At 45.9% G+C, this 23,638-nt stretch overlaps 1 protein-coding gene across 1 annotated transcript in view; it reads right to left on the minus strand.

Annotated features, from left to right (window-relative positions):
* The window catches only part of PTPN22 (protein tyrosine phosphatase non-receptor type 22), a 202,840-nt gene that overhangs the window by 109,079 nt on the left and 70,123 nt on the right, over positions 1-23,638 (minus strand). Inside the window, exons 2-3 of the mRNA XM_075335601.1 lie at positions 14,016-14,124; positions 4,721-4,797 (exon numbers count right to left, since the gene is read on the minus strand). Of these exons, the coding sequence (XP_075191716.1) occupies positions 4,721-4,797; positions 14,016-14,124 (186 nt within the window). The remainder of the gene's footprint in view (positions 1-4,720; positions 4,798-14,015; positions 14,125-23,638) is intronic.

Genomic DNA, 23,638 nt, shown 5'->3' on the forward strand with positions numbered 1-23,638 from the left:
ATTTTTTGGGGCAAAAAAATAATGTAAGAGTATCTTATTTTTGGGGAAACATGGTACATGTACAACCGATGACATCAGTGTTTTCTATCAGTGTGTCAGTGTGCTATCAGTGTGCCAGTGTGCTATCAGTGTGCCATCAGTGTTTTTCCAGAACGGATATAGAAAGAATTAAATTAACCCCTTCACAACTGGCCGATTTTTTGCTTTCCGTTTTTTTTTCGCCATTCTTCTTCTGAGAGACATAACTTTTTTATTTTTCAGTCAATATGGTCATGTGAGGGCTCATTTTTTGCGGGAAGAGCTGTACTTTTAAATGAAACCATACATTTTACCATATAGTGCACTGGAAAATGGCAAGAAAATTCCAAATGCAGAAAAACGGCAAAAAAAGTGCACTATTGTTTTTGAGATATTTTATTCACTGTGTTCCCTAAATAGTAAAACTGATGTATGGGTGTGATGCCTCAGGTCAGTGCGAGTTTGTAGACACCAAACATGCATAGGTTTACTTTTATATAAGGGGGTAAAAAAAATTGGAAGTTTGTCCGAAAAAAGTGGAGCACGTTTTACGCCATATTCCGTGACCCGTGACATTTTTCGGGATCTATGGCTCAGTGATGACTTATGTTTTGCGTCTCGAGCTGACGTTTTTAACGCTACCATTACTGTTTACTGATCAGATTAATTGATTTTATATTTTGATAGATCGGGCATTTCTGAACGCGGCGATAGCAAATGTGTGTATATTTTTTACTTTTTTAACCCTTTAATTTTCAAGGGGGTGATTTGAACTTTTAGGTTTTTTTGTTTTTTTTTAATTTTCTAGAACTTTTTTTTTCCTTTTTTTTTATTTTACTAGTTTCCCTAGGGGGCTATAGCGATCAGCAATCCGATCGCTCTGCCCTATCTGTTGATCACAGCTACACAGCTGTAAACAACAGATACGCTCGCTTACTGCTCCGGGCCGAGTGAAACTGAAAGTAATTCAAGTGTAGTACAGGAGTCATCACATGACCCTGTGCTACCATGACAACCACCAGAAGTCACATGATCACATCACGTGACTTCCGGTATTGGCCGGTAAGTAAAACTTTACCGCTGATGCCGTTATCATGGCGCTGTCACATATTGACAGGAGTGTAGTCAGTCAGTCAGTGGAGTTAAGAGGAGAAGGAGAGAGGTTGGGAAGTAGCCCTCGAGCTGTGAGGAGCTCAGAGGAAGTCGGGAGTGGTGACTCCTGAAGTAACTGTCTAGGTTGCAGAGTGTGGTCTGGGCCTAGAGGAGTTGGACCCCCAGTCACAGGGGATTATGGCAAGGGGCCTGGATCTCTCGAGGAGGACAGGCAGCAGCCAAGCACGATCACCGGTTTGGGGCCGAAGGCACGACAGGGTACATGGACCCTTGGTCGGGGAGTAGCTTCAGGCAACCAGACAATTCACCTGAGGAGAACGGAGCCTTTATGATCCATTACCACCCGCTCCAGAATCGGGGCATTAGCGCAAGGAGGTGGATAGGACTTTCCAAATCCAAAACGGTCCAGAAAATCCCAAGCGTGAGCCCTGAGAGCAAGCTCCAATACTTAGGGGTACTTTACATCCTGCAACAGCGCTAGCATCGGCTAGCAATGTCGCGTGCGATAGCACCCGCCCCCGTCGGTGGCACGATATGTGGGGATCGCTGCCGTAGTGAACATTATCTCTACGGCAGCGTCATACGCACATACCTGCTCTGCGACGTCGCTGTGAACGGCGAACCGCCTCCTTTCTAAGGGGGTGGTTTGTTTTGCGTCAAAGCGACGTCACAGCAGCGTCATTGAACCGCCGCCCAATAGAAAAGGAGGGGAGGAGATGAGCGGCCGGAACATGCCGCCCACCTCCTTTCTTCCTCCTTTTCCAGTGGACGGAGGTAAGGAGATGTTTGTCATTCCAGCGGCGTCACACACAGTGATGTGTGCTGCAGCTGAAATGACAAACAACATTGTACCTGAAGCAGCACCGATATTATGGAAACGAATGACGTGTCAACGATTCTGCACGTTTTTGCGCTCGTTGATGATCACTCATTTGTTTTACACGCTGCGATGTCGCGACCGGCGCTGGATGTGGGTTACTAACTACATGACACCGACGATATATCGGCAGCGATGTCGCAGCGTGTAAAGTACCCTTTAGCCATAGTAGGGAGCGGGGCCTGGCTAGTTCCATGCTACCGGACCCACAAGTTGAAGTCAAACTAAATGCCAGGAGGCAGGTCACGGATCACCACTCAGCACCATTGGGGACGGGACCCGGACGAGCTCCCCTCAGCGGCAGTAGTACCCAGAGATTTGGTTTACCTGGTTGTCAGTGTCTGCTTATGAACTGAGTGAGTGCGAGAGTGACCCCTGCACCCCACGGCACCCCTCACTGAGTCCCGTGGCATCCCCTTACCCGTGGAGGGTTACAACACCTTGCTTCCCCACTTCATCACCCCGGGTACTCCCAACGGCAGCGGCGGTACTTTCCTACCGTACACCACGGGTGGCGTCACGAACTACATACCAATTCCCCTGTAAATATCCCCCTTACATTTGAGTGGCCGCATGACCCCTGGGTCTGTAGACCCTCGAGCCACAGCGAACCCGGATCCGAGCAGCCCGGCTGCTTCCACGGGGGCAGCACAAGATCACTATAGTTTATAATGGGTATACATAGTATTCATGAAAAATACAGATGCTACACATGCCAGAAACATGTGAAGGTCGCCTAACTTATGCTCAAAGTGTGATCAGAGTTTGAGCAGAGTGTCATTAGAATAATTGGGCCAATTCTCTCCCATGAGAGAATATATGCTCGTGAGACTCCGGCCTTAGTAGAAGTGTCAGGGCGTGCCTACAGCCGCTGCTCTGTGTGGTGAGCGGTGACTACAGCCACACCAGCATGCCTGTGTGACTGAAAGCCAGCAGCTACCAGGTGGAATAAAATTAACTTTCTTTCTGGTGCTGCATTGTACAGTACAAGCACATAGGATGGGATCTTTAGAAATCCCATGCACACTGTGTTTCTTTTTTGCCGTAGTGTAAACTGACCTGCGGTGCGGCTTCCCGAGCTGCAGTCTGTCAGTTTATGCTGCAGAGAAGTGAGTATCCACGAGGAGAACACAGCGAAAGTCAGCAGCAGCCCGAACCATGATCATTGGCATGGATGCTGTGTTCTGCTGCGGACAACAGTCGCGTCTCCACAGGAGAAGACAAGCTGCATCCAGAACGCAATGTATGCAGATCGTGGGTATGTATCCTTATGTGCTAACATGCAGATTAACTCTATATCTGAAGCTTAATAGCATTAATATAAGTTACAATGTATTTACAAGTCAGAAACATGAAGAGAAGTGGCAGGGGGAATGGACTGTCATGATATTACATACAAACCATAGATTATATATAGATAAACAAAGGGGAGGCATTTTTTTTTTCTTGGTCAGAAAACCTCAACAAAATATAAATGAATTTAAGTAATACACATATAGCAATGGTTGGGGGTTCTGGCTGACAAGGCAAGTGCCAAGTAGCCACAGTTAAGGGGGCTTTACACGCAACAACATCACTAACGAGATGTCGTTGGGGTCATGGAATTCGTGACGCATATCCGGCCTCGTTAGTGACGTCGTTGTGTGTAAAACGTACGAACGACCGTTAAAGATCAAAATTACTCACCTAATCGTTGATCGCTGACACGTCGTTCTAATCCCGATTATCGTTGCTGTTGCAGGACGCAGGTTGTCCGTCGTTCCTGCGGCAGTACACATCGCTACGTGTGACACCGCAGGAACGACGAATATAATCATACCTGCGGTCGCCCGCAATGAGGAAGGAAGGAGGTGGGCGGGATGTTTAGCCCGCTCATCTCCGCCCCTCTGCTTCTATTGGGCAGCCGCTTAGTGACGCCGCTTTGACGCCGCACGAATCGCCCCCTTAGAAAGGAAGCGGTTTGCTGGCCACAGCGACGTCGGTAGGCAGGTAAGTATGTCTGACGGCTCCTAGCGATGTTGTGCACCACGGGCAGTGATTTGCCCGTGACGCACAACCGACAAGGGTGGGTGCTTTCACCAGCAACATCGCTAGCGATGTCACTGTGTGTAAAGCCCGCTTTAGATAAAGGGATTGGAACAACAATCTATAACTTTGCCCTGGGTGATAGAAAGCCTAATTATGACTCTGATTGAAAATGACTTATTGTAGGTAGCTAATTGCTTAAAGGGAATATGTCACTAGGTATTTGATACCTTAAAGCAGCAAATATAGAGACAGAGACCCTGATTCCAGCAATGTGTCACTCTCTGGGCTGCTTGCTGTTGTTTTGATAAAATCAACTGTAGTATCAGCAGGAGATTATCAATAGAAGACTAGTAAATCTGCTGCCATAGAGATTTCCAAATTCATGAGCTCTGAATAACCCCTCCCCCAGCAATGATTGGCAGCTTTCTGCCTATTCAGGTAACACATAGCTGTCAATCAGTGGTGTGGGCGGAGTTATACAGAACTCAGCATTCAGAGAACTGGTAAATCTGCAGCAGAAAAAACAGTGATTTCACCAAAACTGCACCAAACTGCCCAGTAAGTGATAAATAGCTGGCACCACGATCTCTGCCCCCTACATCATGTTGCTTTCAGGTAGGTAGCACAAATCCGATGATAGATTTCTTTAATGTTCTTTGCAGACAAGATTATTAAACGATCTACCTTAATAAAACTGGCATTGATGTAATCCGTATCTTCATCTGAGGTGATCAGGGAAAGTTCTACACGGCTGTGGTCAACTGCAATGTAGAGAAATAAGGTGAAATAACACTGAAAACGTTCCCTGCTCACCACTTTTCATGCTGTCCCACAACACATATTGCATGATTGTCAACTCTAATACATATGTTTTATGTATAGTGTATTTCACCAGAAACCCACTGAAAAGTTTCCATTCCACCCGTTTATTTTCCACCCACCCATTGTCTTTTTCCTCCTCACCCTTAACATTTTTATGTCTATACAAAGATATGTTATGTTACACACCATTTGAGTGGAAAATAATGCACCTTATACTGATCTGAAGTTCTCTTATTATTATTTGGGTTCCCCCTGTTAAACTTTTAAATATATTCTTGCCCTATTCCTTAAAGGGAATGTCCATATTTGAACACCTTTTAGAATTTTTTTTATTTAAATACTTCTATCTAAATTTTGACCATTCTAATTATAATTTATATCTTTATAGCAGGTAAAGCTCTATATTTCTTGCAAACTTTGAACAAAATGATAACATACTTACTGCTTGTTACTATCACTAAGGCCTGCGACACACATGCCGCCGGTACGTGTTTGGTACGTTTTTTGCACGTACCGGCGCCACGGAGACATGGAGACCAATGCTACCCTATGGTAGCAGGCACACACACGTAAAAACAAACGGAACGTGTGTCCGTGTCGTTTGTACATGTGTGCGTTTTACCACACGGTCGACATGTCCGTTTTTCGCATCACGCAGGCACGGACCCGCTAAAGTCAATGGGTCCGTGCCTGCACGGACGGCACGCATAGCATGTCCGTGTGCTACACGTACCGTCCGTGTGCATTTTTTAATGAGCGATGTCGGGCAATCTATTTTTTATATGGTTGTCAGTCAATTTACCTCTTTTTCTGTTGTTGTCAGTCAATATCCCTTTGTCTGTCGGTCTGTATCTCCCCCTGTCTCATACTTACCGATCCCCGATCACCAGAGCGGCGAAGAACAGCTGTGCAAAAGATACGGTGCTTTTAATTATTCTGAAAATGCCGGCCGGTCATTATTCAATCTACTATTCCCTGCTTCCCCCGCCTACCGGCGCCTATGACTGGTTGTAGTCAGACACGCCCCCACGCTGAGTGACAGCTGACTCACTGCAACCAATCACAGCAGCTGGCGGGCGTGTCTATATTGTGCCGTAAAATAAATAAATAAATAATTTAAAAAAACGTCGTGCGGTCACCCCCAATTTTGATACCAGCCATGGTAAAGTTACACGGCTGAAGGCTGGTATTCTCAGGATGGTGAGCCCCACGTTATGGGAACCCACCACCCTAACAATATCAGCCAGCAGCCGCCCGGAAAAGCCGCATCCATTAGATGCGACATTTCCGGGACTCTACCCGACTCTTCCCGAATTGCCCTAGTGCGGTGGCAATCGGGGTAATAAGGAGTTAATGACAGCAGCCCATAGCTGCCACTAAGTCCTAGGTTAAACATGACAGCCGTCTCCCCAAGATAACTTCCATGTTCAACCTGTTATTAAAATGAAATAAACACACACATTCAAAAAATCCTTTATTTAGAATAATTCAAACAAACACCCTCGTTCACCAATTTAATAAAACCAAAAAACCCATCCAGGTCCGCCGTAATCCATGGATGCCCCACGATGCTCTCAGCTCTGTTATATGAAGTTGACAGGGGTGGCCACACACAATGACCGCTCTCTATCACCTCCAAGCAGCAACTGAAGTGAGCCGCGCGAGCACCGATGAAGTCAGTCAGGTTACTCGCGGCCACCACTGGATCCTCCACCTGTGACAGCGAGTCACCCAAGTGACTGAAGTGAGCTGTGCTATCAGCGAAAAAGTCACAGGTCAGTTGTGGTGTCGAGTGGGTGACTCCAGCTAGCCGCGGGTAACCTGAGTGACGGCACCGCAAATGTCGCCACTAACTTCAGTTACACAGAGGATTAGCGGACACCATTCCATCACGGATTCCATCACGGATGTCCACTAATCAGGACGCCACACACAGACAGAGCCGTGGTATGACAATGAAGTCGGGTGAGGTTCACCCGAGTTCATACTCATCGCTCGTCTCTGTCTGTGTCGGCTGTTTGCGGGTATGTAGCAACGACATTTTACAACACACACAGATCAACACATACGGACACCACACGGACATGACACAAACGCATACACGGACATTCCACACGGACACACGGCAAGCATACGCCATCACATGGATGTCACACGTACCGGAGAAACGCCCATAAAAAATGCAACACGGACCCGAAAAACGGAATGTGAGACCCATATGTTTTTTATGCGGAAGTGTGTTTTAGGCCTAAAGGAGTTTAACAGTTTGCAGATGTTTTTTATACTATTGGTGACCATTTATGCATCCAGGATTCTGAGGGATTGTACAGATAGTTCAGAGTTTGGGTGCTGTTCGTATGTAATAAAGTCTGTGAACAAGAAATAATGATAAAAAAAAATTACCTGGGGTTCCACCTATTTTTGATAACCAGTGCAAGTAAAGCAGATAACTGCGGGCTCCAACCCCCAGCTGTCTCCTTTACCTTGATTGGTTACAAAAATAAATGGGATCTCAGGCCGTATTTTTAAACTATTTATTTAAAGAAGTTAAAGAAACAGCATGGGGGCTCCCTTATTTTTGATAACCAGCCAAGGTAAAGGAGACAGCTGGGGGCTGTTATCATCATACTGGGAAGGCCCATAGTAATTTGGCCCAATAACTGTGGTCTTTCTCATCCTGATAATGCCAGCCTGAAGCTGTCTGCTTTACTTTGGCTGGTTGTCAAAAATGAGGGGGACCCCATGCCATTTTTTTATGATTTATTTATTAAATGATAAATAATAATAAATAAATACTAATAAATGATTTATTTATTAAATTAAGCCAGCCAAAAAACACCCTTTTAATTAAGCCAGCCTCAAAAAAAACTTTAGTTCCACAAGAATAGCACTATGTGTACAACTTTGCCTATATGCCTGCTATATCTAAGCTGTCCCTAAAACAGTGAGGAAAAAAAAGTATTTAGTCAGCCACCAATTGTGTAAGTTCTCCCATTTAAAAAGATGAGAGAGGCCTGTAATTGACATGATAGGTAGACCACAACTATGAGAGACAAAATGAGAAAACAAATCCTAAAAATCATCTTGTCTGATTTGACAATATTTTTTTGCAAATTATGGTCGAAAATAAGTATTTGGTCGATAACAAAAATTCATCTCAATATTTTGTTAAATATCCTTTGTTGGCAATGACAGAGGTCAAGCATTTTCTGTAAAGGCCCTGTCACGCACAGAGATAAATATGCGGCAGATTTGTGGTTGCAGTGGAATTGTGGACAATCAGTGCCAGGTTTGTGGCTGTGTACAAATGGAATAATATGTCCATGATTTCACTGCAATCGCAGATCTGCCAAAGATTTATCTCTGTGTGGGACGGGGCCTTAAGTCTTTACATGTTTGGCACACACTGTTGCCATTCCTCCATGCAGGTCTTCTCTAGAGCAATGATGTTTTGGCCTGTCACTGAGCAACACGGATGTTCAAGTCCCTCCAAAGGTTTTCAATGGGGTTGAGATCTGGAGACTGGCTAGGTCACTCCAGGACCTTCATATGCTTCTTTAGAAGCCACTCCTTCATTGCCCTGGCGGTGTGCTTGGGATCATTATCATACTGAAAGACCCAGCCACGTTTCACCTTCAATGCCCTTGCTGATGGAATTAGGTTTGCACTCAAAATCTCATGATACATGGCCCCATTCATTCTTTCATGTACACAGATCAGTCATCCTGTTCCCTTTGCAGAGAAACAGCCCCCAAAGCATGATGTTGCCACCCCCATGCTTCACAGTAGGTATGGTGTTCTTTGGATGCAACTCAGCATTCAGCATTCTGTATTTCTACCAAACAGTTCTACTTTGGTTTCATCAGACCATATGACATTCTCCCAATACTCTTCTGGATAATCCAAATGCTCTCTAGCAAACGTCAGACGGGCCCGGGCATATACTGCTTTAAGTATTGGAACACGTTTGGCACTGCAGGATCTGAGTCCATGGCGGCGTAATGTGTTACTGATGGTAGCCTTTGTTACAGTGGTCCCAGCTCTATGCAAGTCATTCACTAGGTCCCCCGTGTGGTTTTGGGATTTTTGCTCTCCGTTCTTGTGATCATTTTGACCCACGGGATGAGATCTTGCATGGAGCCCCAGATCGAGAGAGATTATTAGTGGTCTTGTATGTCTTCCATTTTCTTATTATTCATCACACAATTGATTTCATCACACCAAGCTGCTTGCCTATTGCAGATTCAGTCTTCCCAGCCTGGCGCAGGGCTACAATTTTGTTTCTGGTGTCCTTCAACAGCTCTTTGGCCTTCACCATAGTGGAGTTTTGAGTGTGACTGTTTAAGGTTGTGGACAGGTGTCTTTTATACTGATAACAAGTTCCAGTAGCCCTAATGGGTATGGCATTACCATGATTGGCAGGCAAACCCTGCATGTTTAGTAACTGTAAAATAGCCGCGAGGGTGGGCATTCGAGCAAGGTGCTCGAGCACCCCCGATACACAGCCGAGTATCGAGCGTGACAAGCACCCCGACCAAGTCACAAGCAGTTCCGAGCATGCTCGCTCATCTATATATATAATTGCCTTATTCTGTCTCTCTGTCTGTCTGTCCAAGAAATTACATCATACGCTGAAACTGCCAAAACCACGCCCACACAGCTCCAACAGGCCGAACACCCCCCCACACATCCACCCCTCACTCCACCTCATCCAATCAGCAGTGGCCCTGCATCACATCTCCCACACACCCACACCTTACTCTACCCACACCCAATGAGCAGCGACGACCGCTTAATTAGGACACGCCCACTCGCCAAAACCCTGACAACACTATGACGCAGCCGGCGGACAGGTACAAGGGACACCGCCATGGAAGCTCCCTACACCCGACGTGACACAGAGTGACAAGGACCAGAGGAGATGAATCTGCGGCATCGCATGGCTTCCCCACACCACAGAGACACATAGGGGGACGGGGACAGGAGGAGACCCAGCTGCGGCGCACTAGGAACTAAGCACTCCGGGATACAGCTCTCCCACTAACCAACGATAAATGCAGGGAAAGCACATGGCTACTTAAATATTAACACTGCTGTGAATGTTAACAAGTCGCTTATTACTATTCAGGAGCTACTCATTACTATTCATGAGCGGCTACTTAACAGTCACTGTAGTGTTAATATTTAAGTAGCCATGTGCTTCCCCTGCATTCATCTGTGGTTAGGGTGAGAGCTGCATGTCAGAGTGCTCATGAGCCAATCATTACTATTCATGGCCAGCGGGAAATGAAGCCAAACACACACACACACACACACACACCACGACTCCCCCACAGCCCAACACAAACACACACACCGGCACACACCAACCACCATGCACACACACTGCCGCGCACATGCACACACACAACCACGCTCATATTAAACGCGCCCCACACACACACACAATCACCCACACACACACAACCACACACAGGCGCACATACACACACATCCGCACACAAACACCACCGCACACACACACATCACCCCACAATCATACGCCCCCACACACACACCGCGGCACATAGACAAATACACATACACTGCACAAAACACCCCCCCCCGCAACACACACACATTGCCCCACATACGCACCGCAACACACACAGAACGCAATACACACACACTGTGCAACACAAACACTGCCCTACACAGACACCCACATACCAGGATAGGGGCCGGCCATACAAGGATGGAGACTATACCAGGATGGGACACAGACCAGGATGCTGCATACACAAGGATCCTGCCTATACCACGATGGGGCCACATACCAGGATGGGGCCGCATACCAGCATCAACCCACATACCAGGATGGGGGCCATACAAGGATGGAGACTATACCCAGATGGGACACAGACCAGGATGCTGCATACACAAGGATCCTGCCTATACTATGATGGGGCCACATACCAGGATGGGGTCACATACAGCATCAACCCACATACCAGGATGGGGGCCATACAAGGATGGAGACTATACCCGGATGGGACACAAACCAGGATGCTGCATACACAAGGATCCTACCTATACCACGATGGGGGCACATGTCAGGATGGTGGCTACACCACGATGGGGCACATAAAAGCATGGGGCCACATCACAGCATCAGCCCATATACCAGGCCAACCCACACCTTCCAACGCCACAGCCTGCAACTCACCGCCGGCTACAGTGGAAAAGCGGAGCAGACGCCACCCAGGAGCGAGCAGCCAGCGGACAGGTACAAGGGACACCTTAGTAAACATTCTGGATGGTGCCTATACCGGGAGGCTGCTTACACCAGATTGCGCACACAGACCAGGATGGGGCAAATGTCAGGATGGTGGCTGTACCACGATAGGGGCACATAACAGCATGGGGCCACATCAAAGCATCAGCCCACATACCAGGATGAAGGCCATACAAGGATGGAGACTATACCAGGATGGGACACAGACCAGGATGCTGCATACACAAGAATCCTACCTATACCACAATGGGGACACATACCAGGATGGCAGCAATCACAGGATGGGACCACATACTCTGGGACATTGCCCTGACCTGACTTCTTTCCTTGACTCTTCTTGATCATTTGCTACCACTGTCTATGTGGGTATCTTTCACAGATTACGACACACAACATTTACCCTTCCGGCTTTACAACGGCTCCTAAAAGAAACACAACCCAGCAACACAACAAACCAGCAGCAGGAAGAAGCCAACAACAACGTCACAAGAAACACAATGCTACAAAGGAAGACCAAACAACCACACGAGCATGAACATCACACACAACCTCAAGAAGAAATCACACTACAACACAAGAACAAGGTTTTCACACGCAATATCGTGTACAAGAATTTTTTCAATGATATTGCTAAATCACACAGTATACTGTTAATGCAGTTAGTTCCCAACAATATTTAGTTACATACAGTTACATCTTCATGTTAAACATTCACAATTTTTAAACAACAAAATTTATCTTTGACCAAAAATATACTGTGTCTTCCTTCCATTATTAGTCAAAAATCATACATTAACTACACAATAAATTCTAGAATACCTGTGCGTTAGAATCGGGCCACCATCTAGACACTAATAATTTCCTGATGACACATTCCATTTAAGACTAAGGGGTACTTTGCACGCTGCAACATTGAAAGCCGATGCTGCGATGCCGAGTGCGATAGTCGCCGCCCCCGTCGCAGATGGGATATCATGGTGATATCTGGCGTAGCTAACATTATCGCTACCGCAGCTTCACATGCACTGACCTGTCCTGCGACGTCGGTCTGGCCGGCGATCCGCCTCCTTATTAAGGGGGCGGGTCGTGCGGCGTCATAGCCACGTCACACGATAGGCGGCCAATAGCAGCGGAGGGGCGGAGATGAGCAGGATGTAAACATCCCGCCCACCTCCTTCCTTCCGCATAGCCGGCCGGGACGCAGGTAGGAGATGTTCCTCACTCCTGCGACTTCACACACAGCGATGTGTGCTGCCGCAAGAACGAGGAACAACATCGGACCGTCACAGCAAGGTAATTATGGTTTTCGCTAACGCTACACTAGTGCGTCACTTTCGCTATGTCGAAAGTGACGCACTTCCAGCGTCGCTCTCGACATCGTAGTGCGTAAATCCTAGATGATACGATTAACGAGCGCAAAAGCGTCGTAATCGTATCATCGGTGTAGCATCGGCGAATTCCATAATTACGCTGACGCAACGGTCCGATGCTGTTCCTCGCTCCAGCGGCTGCACACATCGCTGTGTGTGAAGTCGCAGGAGCGAGGAACATCTCCTACCTGCATCACCGCGGCTTCCGTCGGCTATGCGTAAGGAAGGAGGTGGGCGGGATGTTTACATCCCGCTCATCTCCTCCCCTCCGCTCCTATTGGCCGCCTGCCGTGTGACGTTGCAGTGACGCCGCACGAACCGCCCCTTTAATAAGGAGGCGGTTCGCCGGCCAGAGCGACGTCGCACGGCAGGTGAGTGCATGTGAAGCAGCCGTAGCGATAATATTCGCTACGGCAGCTATCACAATGTTATCGCAGCTGCGACGGGGCCGGGGACTATCGCGCTCGGCATCGCAGCATCGGCTTGCGATGTCGTAGTGTGCAAAGTACCCCTAAGGCTAGGGCCCCACTTTGCGTTTCCACCTGCGTTTTAGGTGCTTTTTAGGTCCGTTTTGAGAAGCACCTTTTTCATGCCAAAAGGCATGCGTTTTCATTTCCGAGCAAAGTCTATGGAAAATGGGGATTTCTAGATCGCACTTTGTGTTTTAAAACGCTGCGTTTAATTTGTATATTTTGTGGCAAAAACCATGTGTTCAAAGAAGCAACATATCAATTGTTTTTGCCATTTTGGGTGCATTTTGCTAACACTGAAGTCTATGAGAAATGGCAAAAACCAAGATTCCAGCAAATTTCTGCGTTTTACCTGCTTTTCCAGTGCAGAAAACATGCGTTTTGGACTTCAAAAACACATGCTTTTTGGACATCAAAAAAAAATGATTTCATATGTCCCTTTACACACACACATAATCCAACAATTAAAAATAAGAATTTCTAATAATTTATTGCTATTTTTCCATTAAATATCATATTACCGCTATAATTTCATTAAATTAATCTATTTTCATTATTTTTCACAAAAATATAGATTTGTTTCTTTTTTCCAATTTTTTCATTGAGTTTGACTATTTAAACTTTATTTACCAGTGTCATGATGTTCAAAACGCATCTATCAAATTGCAGGTGGAAAAGCATGTAAAAATCGCTGAAAACGCATCTAAAACGCGGTAAATACGCATGCGTTTTCAGCGCTAAAGTTCTGAAAAAGGCAACTTTGGTCAAATCAATTGAGCCCAAAACGTGCGTTTAGAACTGCAAGTAGATGAACGCAAAGTGGGGCCCTAGCCTAAAGAGGATACTTTTTGCTGTCTTTTACCTCTGTTCGTCTTTATTGCTTTAATTTGATTTTAATCTAATAAAAAAGTATTACCAGGCCTATCAGAACAGCAACAAAAAATAGAGTCTCTTATTTAAATGATCTTTAGTACATTTTTTTATCACATTTCTGCATTACAAACATAATATCCAAAAATGAACAATAATGGTGTATGGCTTACATGGAAAGATGTCTTTATATCGATTCTTTTTAAAATTCTCTGGTCTTTCTGCTGCCCTAGTAGTGTAGCTGTTATCCATCTTATATTTTGCCGATTGTCGTTTCAGATTCTGTTGAATGGTTAAAAAGATGTCATTATTTTATATGATTATAACTAACATTTATCATAGTACAGTTTTTAATATTCAGATTTCATAAGAAGAACACAAAATATCTAATTTTCTACTCAAGACATATTTTGTTTTATAGTTAATCAGACTAACAAAAAAAATCAATGAATCTGGAGGATAGAAAAATAATCTAACATGTAGAAAAAAAAACAATAAATGAAATACCGTACACTGGGATTTATTAGGCAAGTTGTATTTTAGTGGCTTATTTTTATTATTCATCAACAACTATGTTCTCAATCAATCCAAAAGACTCATAAATATCAAAGCTTAATATTTATGGAAGTTGGAGTGGTTTTTTTTTAGATTTTACGAGGATATCTGTTTGTGCAGGTAACTATTAGTGTGCAGAATAATTGGGCAACTTAATAAAAACCATATATATCCCCATCTCACTTGTTTATTTTCATAAGGTAAACCAATATAACGGCATAAAATTTTGAAATAAACATTTTGTGACGCGCAAAAACAAAACCCCTTTCTTTATGATGACACTCAACAGCCTACCATCCATAGATTCTGTCAGTTGCTTGATCTGTTTACGATCAACATTGCGTGCAGCAGCCACCACAGCCTCCCAGACACTGTTCCGAGAGGTGTACTGTTTTCCCTCCTTGTAGATCTTACATTTTATGAGGAACCACAGGATCTCTATGGGGTTCAGATCAGGTGAACAAGGGGGCCATGTCATTATTTTTTCATCTTTTAGACCTTTACTGGCCAGCCACGCTGTGGAGTAGTTGGATGCATGTGATGGAGCTTTGTCCTGCATGAAAATCATGTTTTTCTTGAACGATGCCGACTTCTTCCTGTACCACTGCTTGAAGAAGTTGTCTTCCAGAAACTGGCAGTAGGTCAGGGAGTTGAGCTTCACTCAATCCTCAATCCGAAAAGGTCCCACAAGTTCATCTTTGATGATACCAGCCCATACAAGTACCCCACCTCCACTTTGCTGGCATCTGAGTCGGAGTTGAGCTCTCTGCCCTTTACTGATCAGCCTCTGGCTCATCCATCTGGCCCATCAAGAGTCATTCTCATTTCATCAGTCCATAAAACCTTTGAAAAATTATTCTTAAGATATTTCTTGGCCCAGTCTTGACATTTTATCTTATGTTTCTTGTTCAAAGGTGGTCGTTTTTCAGCCTTCCTTACCTTGGCCATGTGCCTGAGTATGGCACACCTTGCACTTTTTGATACTACAGTAACATTGCAGCTCTGAAATATGGCCAAACTGGTGGCAAATTGCATCTTGGCAGCTTCACGGTTGATTTTCCTTAATTCATGTCCAGTTATTTTGCTTTTTTTGTGCCCAACACGCTTCTTGCGACCCTGTTGGCTATTTGCTTGATTGTTCGGTGATCACACTTCAAATGTTTTGCAATTGCAATTGCAAGACATCTCACAATTGTGTACTTTTCAGAGCCCATCAAATCTCTCTTCTGACCCATTTTGCCAAAGGAAAGGAAGTTGCCTAATAAGTATGCACCCCTTATATAGGGTGTTGATGTCATTACACCACACCCCTCCTCATTACAGAGATGCACATCACCTTATTTACTTAATTGATAGTTGGCTCTCAAGCCTATACAGCTTGGAGTAGGACAACATGTATACAAATTATCATGTGATCAAAATACTAATTTGCCTAATAAGTCTGCACACAGTGTACAATCATAGCAGAAAGTGTTGGTGTACCACCCCAGCAGCGGTCGAACTGCTCAGATCCGGATGTCACTACTTGTGGCTCGAGGGTCTCCGGACCCGGGAGCTAAGGGTCACACCCAAATGAAGAAGGTGGCTATTTACAGGGGAGATATATAGTTCGTGACGCCACCCATGGTGTGCGGTAATTGGGAGTACCGCCGCTGCCATTGGGAGTACCCAGGGTGATGGAGTGAGGCAGCTAGATGACGTTACTAAACACGGGGAGGGAAAGGCCCCGGGACCCCGGATGGTGGTATGAGGTGCAGTGGGAGCGCAGGCTCGCTGGTTGCCGGGGTAATCAGGTACTCACTCAGCAAGAAAGCAGATGTAGTAAACCAAGTCTCTGGGTGCTGCTGCCCTCTTTGGGAGCTCGTCCGGGTCCCGTTCCTTGCAGTACTGCCTGGTGGTCTGTGGTATGTCTCCTGGCACCGTATTTTAAAGTGTTCAGTTGGCCCGTCAGCTTAGAGCTTTCCAGGCCCTGCTCCCTGTTAAGAGTAGCAGAGGAGCGTGCTCTCAGGAGCTCACGCTTGGGATTTCAGTGGGCTGCTTTGCTTGGAAAGTCCTATCCCCCTCGTTGCACTAGTGCCCCCGATCTCTGAGCTTCGTGGGAACAGTCCATCTAGGCCCTGTCCTCCACAGGGTATTTGCCGGGTTGCTTGAAGCTTCTCCCTGACCTAGGGTCCATGTACCCCGACGTGCCTCCTGTCCCAGCCCGGCTATTGAACTGTGGCTGCTGTCTATCCTCCAAGACTAGCCAAGCACTTAGTCCCAATCTCCCGCCACCGGGTCTCCGTCTCTCCTGGTCCATACCACCGTCTGTGACCTAGTCTGTTTCTCCTCTGGGAGCTACAACTCCCAGCCACCTCCAAGCTCCTCACAGCTCAAGGGCTACCACTCAACTGACTTGTCACCTCCCACCTCCCTGCCTGGCCCCTAGGTGGGCGGCTTTTTTCCAGCTTAGCAGCCCACTGGTGTGGTGTGAGGTGTAACTAGGATTTGTGGATGCTGTGGAGGCAGTACAGCAAGGTGGGGACCCAGAACCATGGAGGGTTGAGCCCTGCATAGGGAGAGAAATATTGTGCAGAACCCTGTGACAACTTGACTAGTCCAGGGCGTCACATTGGCACCCTTGAAATTGTTCCAGAAAATTAGGTATTTCTTTTTGGTTTCTTGTATTCCATAATTCCTGTACAACTAGTACAACTGTACACCTAGCCTGGTGTCTCACCCTCTGCCTACTTGCTCTTCATGTTGCCTGTTTGCACTTTATTGTTGTTTTTGTGTTACACTTGGTCTATAGCTTATGGTGCGGTTAAGGACTCTCAGGATAAGCCATCAACGAGAGGGGTGCCTTATTGTGATCATTGGGTACCAACTTTTGCTGTCTGGCAGGGAAAATTCATGGTTAGGTCTAGACAAGAAATGGCATGTTTTGGGACCTGGTGATTTCTGGTTTTATATCTCCCCTAATTTATTAGGGTTCAGTTGTAACAGTTTCATGAGCAGATGAGATCATTATAGTGCTTATTGATAAAGCACATCATTCTACTGTTTACCAAAAAAGGAATGAGGCCTACAAAGAAAACAACACAGTACCTACAGTCAAATATGATGGAGGTTCAAAGATGCTTTGGGGTTGTTTTGCTGTCCCTGGCACTGGATGCCTTCACTGTATGTAAATATAGCACCATTAAGCCCATATATACAGCATTTTAGAATGCTGTATATAAGTGCCCAATCTGATCTGTATAACATTAAAAGCAGATTCTATTATCCAGTACGATGGGCGTTGTTGGTCTCAAGCTGGCGCCTCCTATCTTCTTACGATCGCTGTCCTCTTTCCCTGCTTTATGTGGATGATGCCTCTTACATCATCCACTCATGTATTTCTATCTGCCTGCTGAGGGCAGAGCAAAGTACTGTAATGAGCAGGCATGCGTGTTCTTTGACCTTTCCCTGCACCTGTGTATTACAGTACTTTGCTTTGATTATTGATTTATGGGTCTCTGGTTCAGTATAATGCACAGTGGTACCTGGTGGCTGAATTGGAGGCCTACGAATGCCAAACCTTCCCCAACGCAGCTTTCGATTATCCAGGGCTAGTGCAATGTCATTTGTTCATCATGCGCATCTCTAATTATTTTTTGTTCATTTATTCATAGTTGTAGCAGTCAGAACTTTCTCATTTTTATGTAATGTTCGTTATCTGAGGACTTGCTTTTTGGGTCTGCAAGGCCGTGTTGCATAAATATTGTGTTTTTTGTTTTCTGCAGGTGTCGCCACCAAACTGCATAATGACGTTCTTCCCTAATAAATGCATACTTGCTGCAATTTATGCTTTTTCTACATTATTTGATACATTTTTGGTGTAGATGTGAAGCCACGTTTTTTACGTAGTTTTTATAGTTCATTCTGCACTTAAAAATGCAACTGCAGTTACAATGACAAGGACACAGTTTTGTTATTTGCTGATTTATATTTGATTCTTTCGTCACCTCTAGAATAGATTGCTAAGTAGAAATGTATCTCTATGTATCAGTATAATCTATTTCCATTTTCACTAAAGTACAGCTCTACGTATTTAAAATTCTCGAATGCTGTTCCATGTAGGCTGTGTTTTACAGCTTTAGCTGCTGCTTGCAAAGACAGAGTTTGAATTCCCAAATAGATTAGAGAATAACAGAATTGTTTATTTATATACTGTAAGTATGTGCAAAGAAGACATTTGGCCCCACCCCCGAGGAGAAGGAGCCTACGGAGCTATGAAGATACTGAGAGAAGACATCGCATGGAGAGACTGACCCCTGAAATCAGAAGAAGCTAATAAGCATCATTGTCAAATGCTCCCTGTCCTCTCAAAAAGCAACAGCAATGTTTCCCTGTTACCATAAAAAGTAAAACCTGTCCATTTATAATGATAATGAACCCAGCTCTCTTCAGAACTAAAAGATCCCAGGTACCTTCAGCTGCACCACAACTAATGTGTTGTACTTAACTATATATTCCAAATGTCTGACTGGGGGTCTTTATGTAGGGGAGACAGGATAAAAGCTTAGAACAAAGATGAATTCTCATTGCTACACAATTAAAGAAAAAAGGAAACTTCATCAAGTATAGAAGGCGGGTAGGAAGCGTTCAGCAGGTCCCGTCTTCAAAGTAGGAGATAAGGTTTAGATATCTTCCAAAAATATTAAGCTGAAAGTGCCGTTGACGAAGTTGGGGGTCTAAATTTATTGGCCCATATGAAATTTTCAATCCAGTTAATCCAGTGACCTTTAGACTAAAACTTCCTCCGTATTTTCACAACCCAAATATTTTCCATAAATCTCTGCTAAAGGAGTTTGCTCCTTCTGTGTTGTCTACCTTTTACCCGTCTCCTCCGGTTTCCATCAACGACAGTGTAGAGTTCAAGGTACAAAGAATTGTTGATTCTTGGAAAGTCCGTAATTCCCGCCAGTATGTCATGCATTGGAAGGAGAGATCCTGAGCTCATTCGGTGAATGCTAATTGTTTGGTCAGGGCCTACCATTGAAGGGTTCATGAGAACCCTGGAATCTGGTGCACCCCTAGTAGACAGGTTACTGTCACCCCTAAACCCAAATCATTTTTTAAAACACTCCACAGAGCACATCAAGGACTCTTTCAAGGCTCCCAACATAACCTCTTCCCTTTCCCGTCTTAACCCTTATGGCTCCAAAAAAAGACCATGAAAAAACTCATTGAAAAAGCGTCTCCTTAAAGTAGCACACACGCTGAAGCCTAAAGGCCGCTTTACACGCTGCGATATCGTGACCGATATCGTTAGCGTGGGTACACGCCCCCATCGGTTGTGCGACATGGGCAAATCGCTGCCCGTGGAGAACAACATCGCCCAGACCCGTCACACTACTTACCTGCCCTGCGACGTCGCTGTGACCGGCGAACCGCCCCTCCTTTCTAAGGGGGCGGTTCGTTCAGCGTCACAACGACGTCACAGCGGCGTCACTGAACCGCCGCCCAATAGAAGTGGAGGGGCAGAGATGAGCGGAACAAACATCCCGCCCACCTCCTTCCTTCCTCATTGCGGGCGGGAGGCAGGTAAGGTGAGGTTCCTCGTTCCTGCGGTGTCACACGTACCGATGTGTGCTGCCGCAGGGACGAGGAACAACTTTGTTACTGCTGCAGCAACGATATTAGAGAATGGACCCCCATATCACCGATGAGGGATTTTGCACGTTTTTGCAACGATGCAAAATCGCTCAAAGGTGTCACACGCAACGGCATCGCTAAAGCGACCTGATGTGCTTCATAAATTCCGTGATCCCAACGAGATCTCTTGAGCGATGTCGCAGCCTGTAAAGCGGCCTTTACTCCCAATTCTTCCGAAAGCTTAACCCCTAACCCCTTTACAACTAATGACATGCTATGTACCTCATGAGTCATCACCCTGCCTTTTATGTGGGCTTGCATGCCAAGTTCACATCTCTCCTAGCAGATTAAGGCAGGGCACGACGAGAAAGGTCCCCAGAGTGGATTTTTCTCCACCAAGGAGCCATGTCTGGTGAAAGTTGCTCCAGTGGTCTGGCCCTGCGCGTGCACTGGGTTGAGGTTAACACAGCCTCAACCCCAACAACCAGACCTCTCAGGATCTCCTGCATCTTCCCCCGAACAGCTGCTCCATCTGTGCTGCTGGCAACAGCACTCAGCTGCTCCAGTATCTCTTCTTTTAATGCCATACTGATGTCGGGTTCTCAGGAGAAGGTCAGGAATAGACAGGTACCATTTCCAGTAGTGCCTACCTGCCATTTGCAGTTCACACCCCTTACCCGACTATATATACCCCTCTCTATCTGCCAACCCCCCCATTTTCCAACCATTAAACGTTTGACCCCATAAAAAGGCTACTCTAAACTAGTTACTCTTTCCTTGACCCCTGCTTGCCCTACAAAGCTGAATCATGGCTCACACTCTCCATTGCTATGCGCTTCAATTGTGGTGACCCAAAAATGAGTCTGTAGGATACAGGTTAAGGGAGTCTCATGTAAATGGAATGTGTAAAATATACAGCAGGGCATGCAATGATGCAGGATGATGTGCTCATCAGAATAATATATAGAGCACAAGAAGAACACTTGTATTATCATCAGTGATCAGAATTTTGTTATGAGCATTATATTTCATCAGAGGAAGAAGAAAACTATGACAACTGGCATCTTACTATTATCTTCTGAACTATTGCATACACTGGAGCTTCCGGGGTTTCTTCATTTACCACATCATCCTACACAACAGCATTTACTACATTCAGGTTCTTAACAAGATTCTAAAATACAAGACATGGTTTGCATGTGCTTTCCCTTTTGCTATGTAAACTATGTATGCTACGCAGTGCAAGGATTTCATTATTTCTTTGAATGCTAAGACTTAAAGGGAATCTGTCATGTAAACAATACGCTATAAATCTGCAAATAAGGGGGTTAAGATGCAGGTTAAAAGCATTCTGAAACCACATGGCCGCCCACGAGGTCCCCGCTGCCAGGAGGAAATTGACTTTATTCCTCCCAGCATCCTCTGACAGAGAGGCTCAGCCGGGGCTTCTTCAGTCACCGCTCAGTGCATAGCGAATGGCGTCTGGAACTGGGCCCTGGCATTGGCCAAAATTTGCTAATATTTTAAAAGTTGCAATTGTCCAAAAAAAGCCAAAAGTATATGAAAACCTCAAAGCCTGTCCAAAATAGAAATCATAAACATAAAAAATAAAGGTATTCACATGTAATGTAGCCTTTAAAAAGGTGCAAATTAAAAGAAAATTAGGGAATAAATGAAAACTGGTGAAAAACACAAAACTAGACAAAGGTGCAGATGCAATAATGAATAGGGCTTTTTATAAAAATGTTTCTCACTGTATATTCTATGTCTGCATTTCCTCACAATCACTTCCCTTACATTGCTTGCAAAATAAATTAACCTCATATTTGACATACATGGCCCTTGTAACCCAAGTTCACGCAAGGCCTGCCCCATCTATATAATTTTTACATGACTTTTGTCACTTCAGTCAGAAAATATATTTTTATGCTTTTAAGAATTGCAGGATAAAAAGCTTAGGATTTACTAATTATTTTATTAAATGCTTTCATACTGTAAGACGGAAGTGGCATCTTCCTCTATCCTCTGCCTGAAATAGCTTCAGCATGTGCTTTCATGTGCCGAGCCCCAGTTACAAAGCAGAAATGTGATCATATACTTGAAAAGTTTCCATGCCTGTAAACCACATTGGGCGAACAAAATGCTGTTTTGATTAACTCCTTACAAAACAAAAAATGGAGACTTTTATATGCAGTTTTATATGCAGTCATGGGCATTTATTATCACTGCCATCTAGGGATCCAGCAAACAGAGATGTGGTCTTTAGTGATGAGCGATTGTGATGCCCTGGACTAGTCAGGTCTCCCAGGTAGTCACACACAACACAACACCCCCTCCCGATTAGGTGACATCAGTCAAACTAAAAACCTTGTCACCACCCTCCAGGTTTGATGTCCACACCAGGGGAGCGGAGCCAGGCGGTTGGCTCCACCCACCGAGGAGTTCACAGGCCTGGAGACGGGAAAACATAGACACAAGTTCAAGTTGACAGTGCAAAGTAATTTTGACGGTGAAGGAGGGAGGTTGAGTCCAAGGGCAGACCTGCACCCAGGTCTGCCATAGACTACTCCGGTGGCTGGGTCGGAGCCCAGTCACCTTTGGCAAGGAGGCAGATGGTGTTGGCCGCCTGCAGGAGCTGGGATTACAGCTGGTGGAACCGTAGGGACCGGGGTCGGGCGGTGGCCCGCCGGTACTGAACCGGGGAACCAATTGGAAACCGGAGCACCAGGAGGGGTACTCAGACCCAGACGAAGCCCCGAACCGACAGGGCCGAGTCAAATCAACTGATTGCGGACTGGACTTAAGGACCTATCCCACACAAGACCCGTTAGAAGACAACAGCCCAACCATACAGGGTAAAGCCATCGCCAAGGCATAGAGACCCAAAGGGCCAGCGTCTGCAGGCAAACGGGCTCCTATGGTATATACAAGTCGGGTAGTGGACTACCGGTGACTAGGCATAGGAGTCAAACATTTACACACAGAGGTGCAGGAGAAAGGCGGAAACCACCAACCTATACCGGGAGAAGCTGCAGCCGGCTGCGGGCCCCGTTCATCACTCCTTTTGGTTTACCAGAGACTTGAGCGTATTGTGTCAGAGTGAGTACACCAGTGCCTTCGGGCCGTGCACTGCGCTGCACCGCACCAGCGTCCAACCCGCTCCCCCGCCTCAGCACCTCCCACGGGACCATCACTCTCCTACCCACGGAGGGGTCAACACCAAGCTGCACAACACTGTCCCCGGGAGGCCTAGTTAATGGCAGCGGTGCTGTCCATCCATTCACCACAACCCGTGGGTGGCGTCACGAACTTACAATCCAAACCAAACAACCGTGGCCCCAGCTGTGGAACTCCTCACCCAAGTCCCCGCGTGTAGCGCCAACTCCTTTGCAGAGCGACGTGAACCCCGGGTCCGTGAGAGGCTCGAGCCACCACCCGCAGTACGAGCATGGATCCAAGCGGCTCAGCGGTCGCAGCCGAGCCCGCGGGGCAGTACACATCGACTCTTCTGGCGTCACGAACAGGATAGAACTGTCCACTTACCTGTGGAAGTGCGCCTTGAAATTATCGCCAGCGGCGTCCTGCTGAAAAATTGGAGAATCCGCCATCTTGGGAGCGAAAA

Source organism: Anomaloglossus baeobatrachus, chromosome 2 (assembly GCF_048569485.1).
Source record: "Anomaloglossus baeobatrachus isolate aAnoBae1 chromosome 2, aAnoBae1.hap1, whole genome shotgun sequence".
NCBI classification, from domain to species: Eukaryota; Metazoa; Chordata; class Amphibia; order Anura; family Aromobatidae; genus Anomaloglossus; species Anomaloglossus baeobatrachus.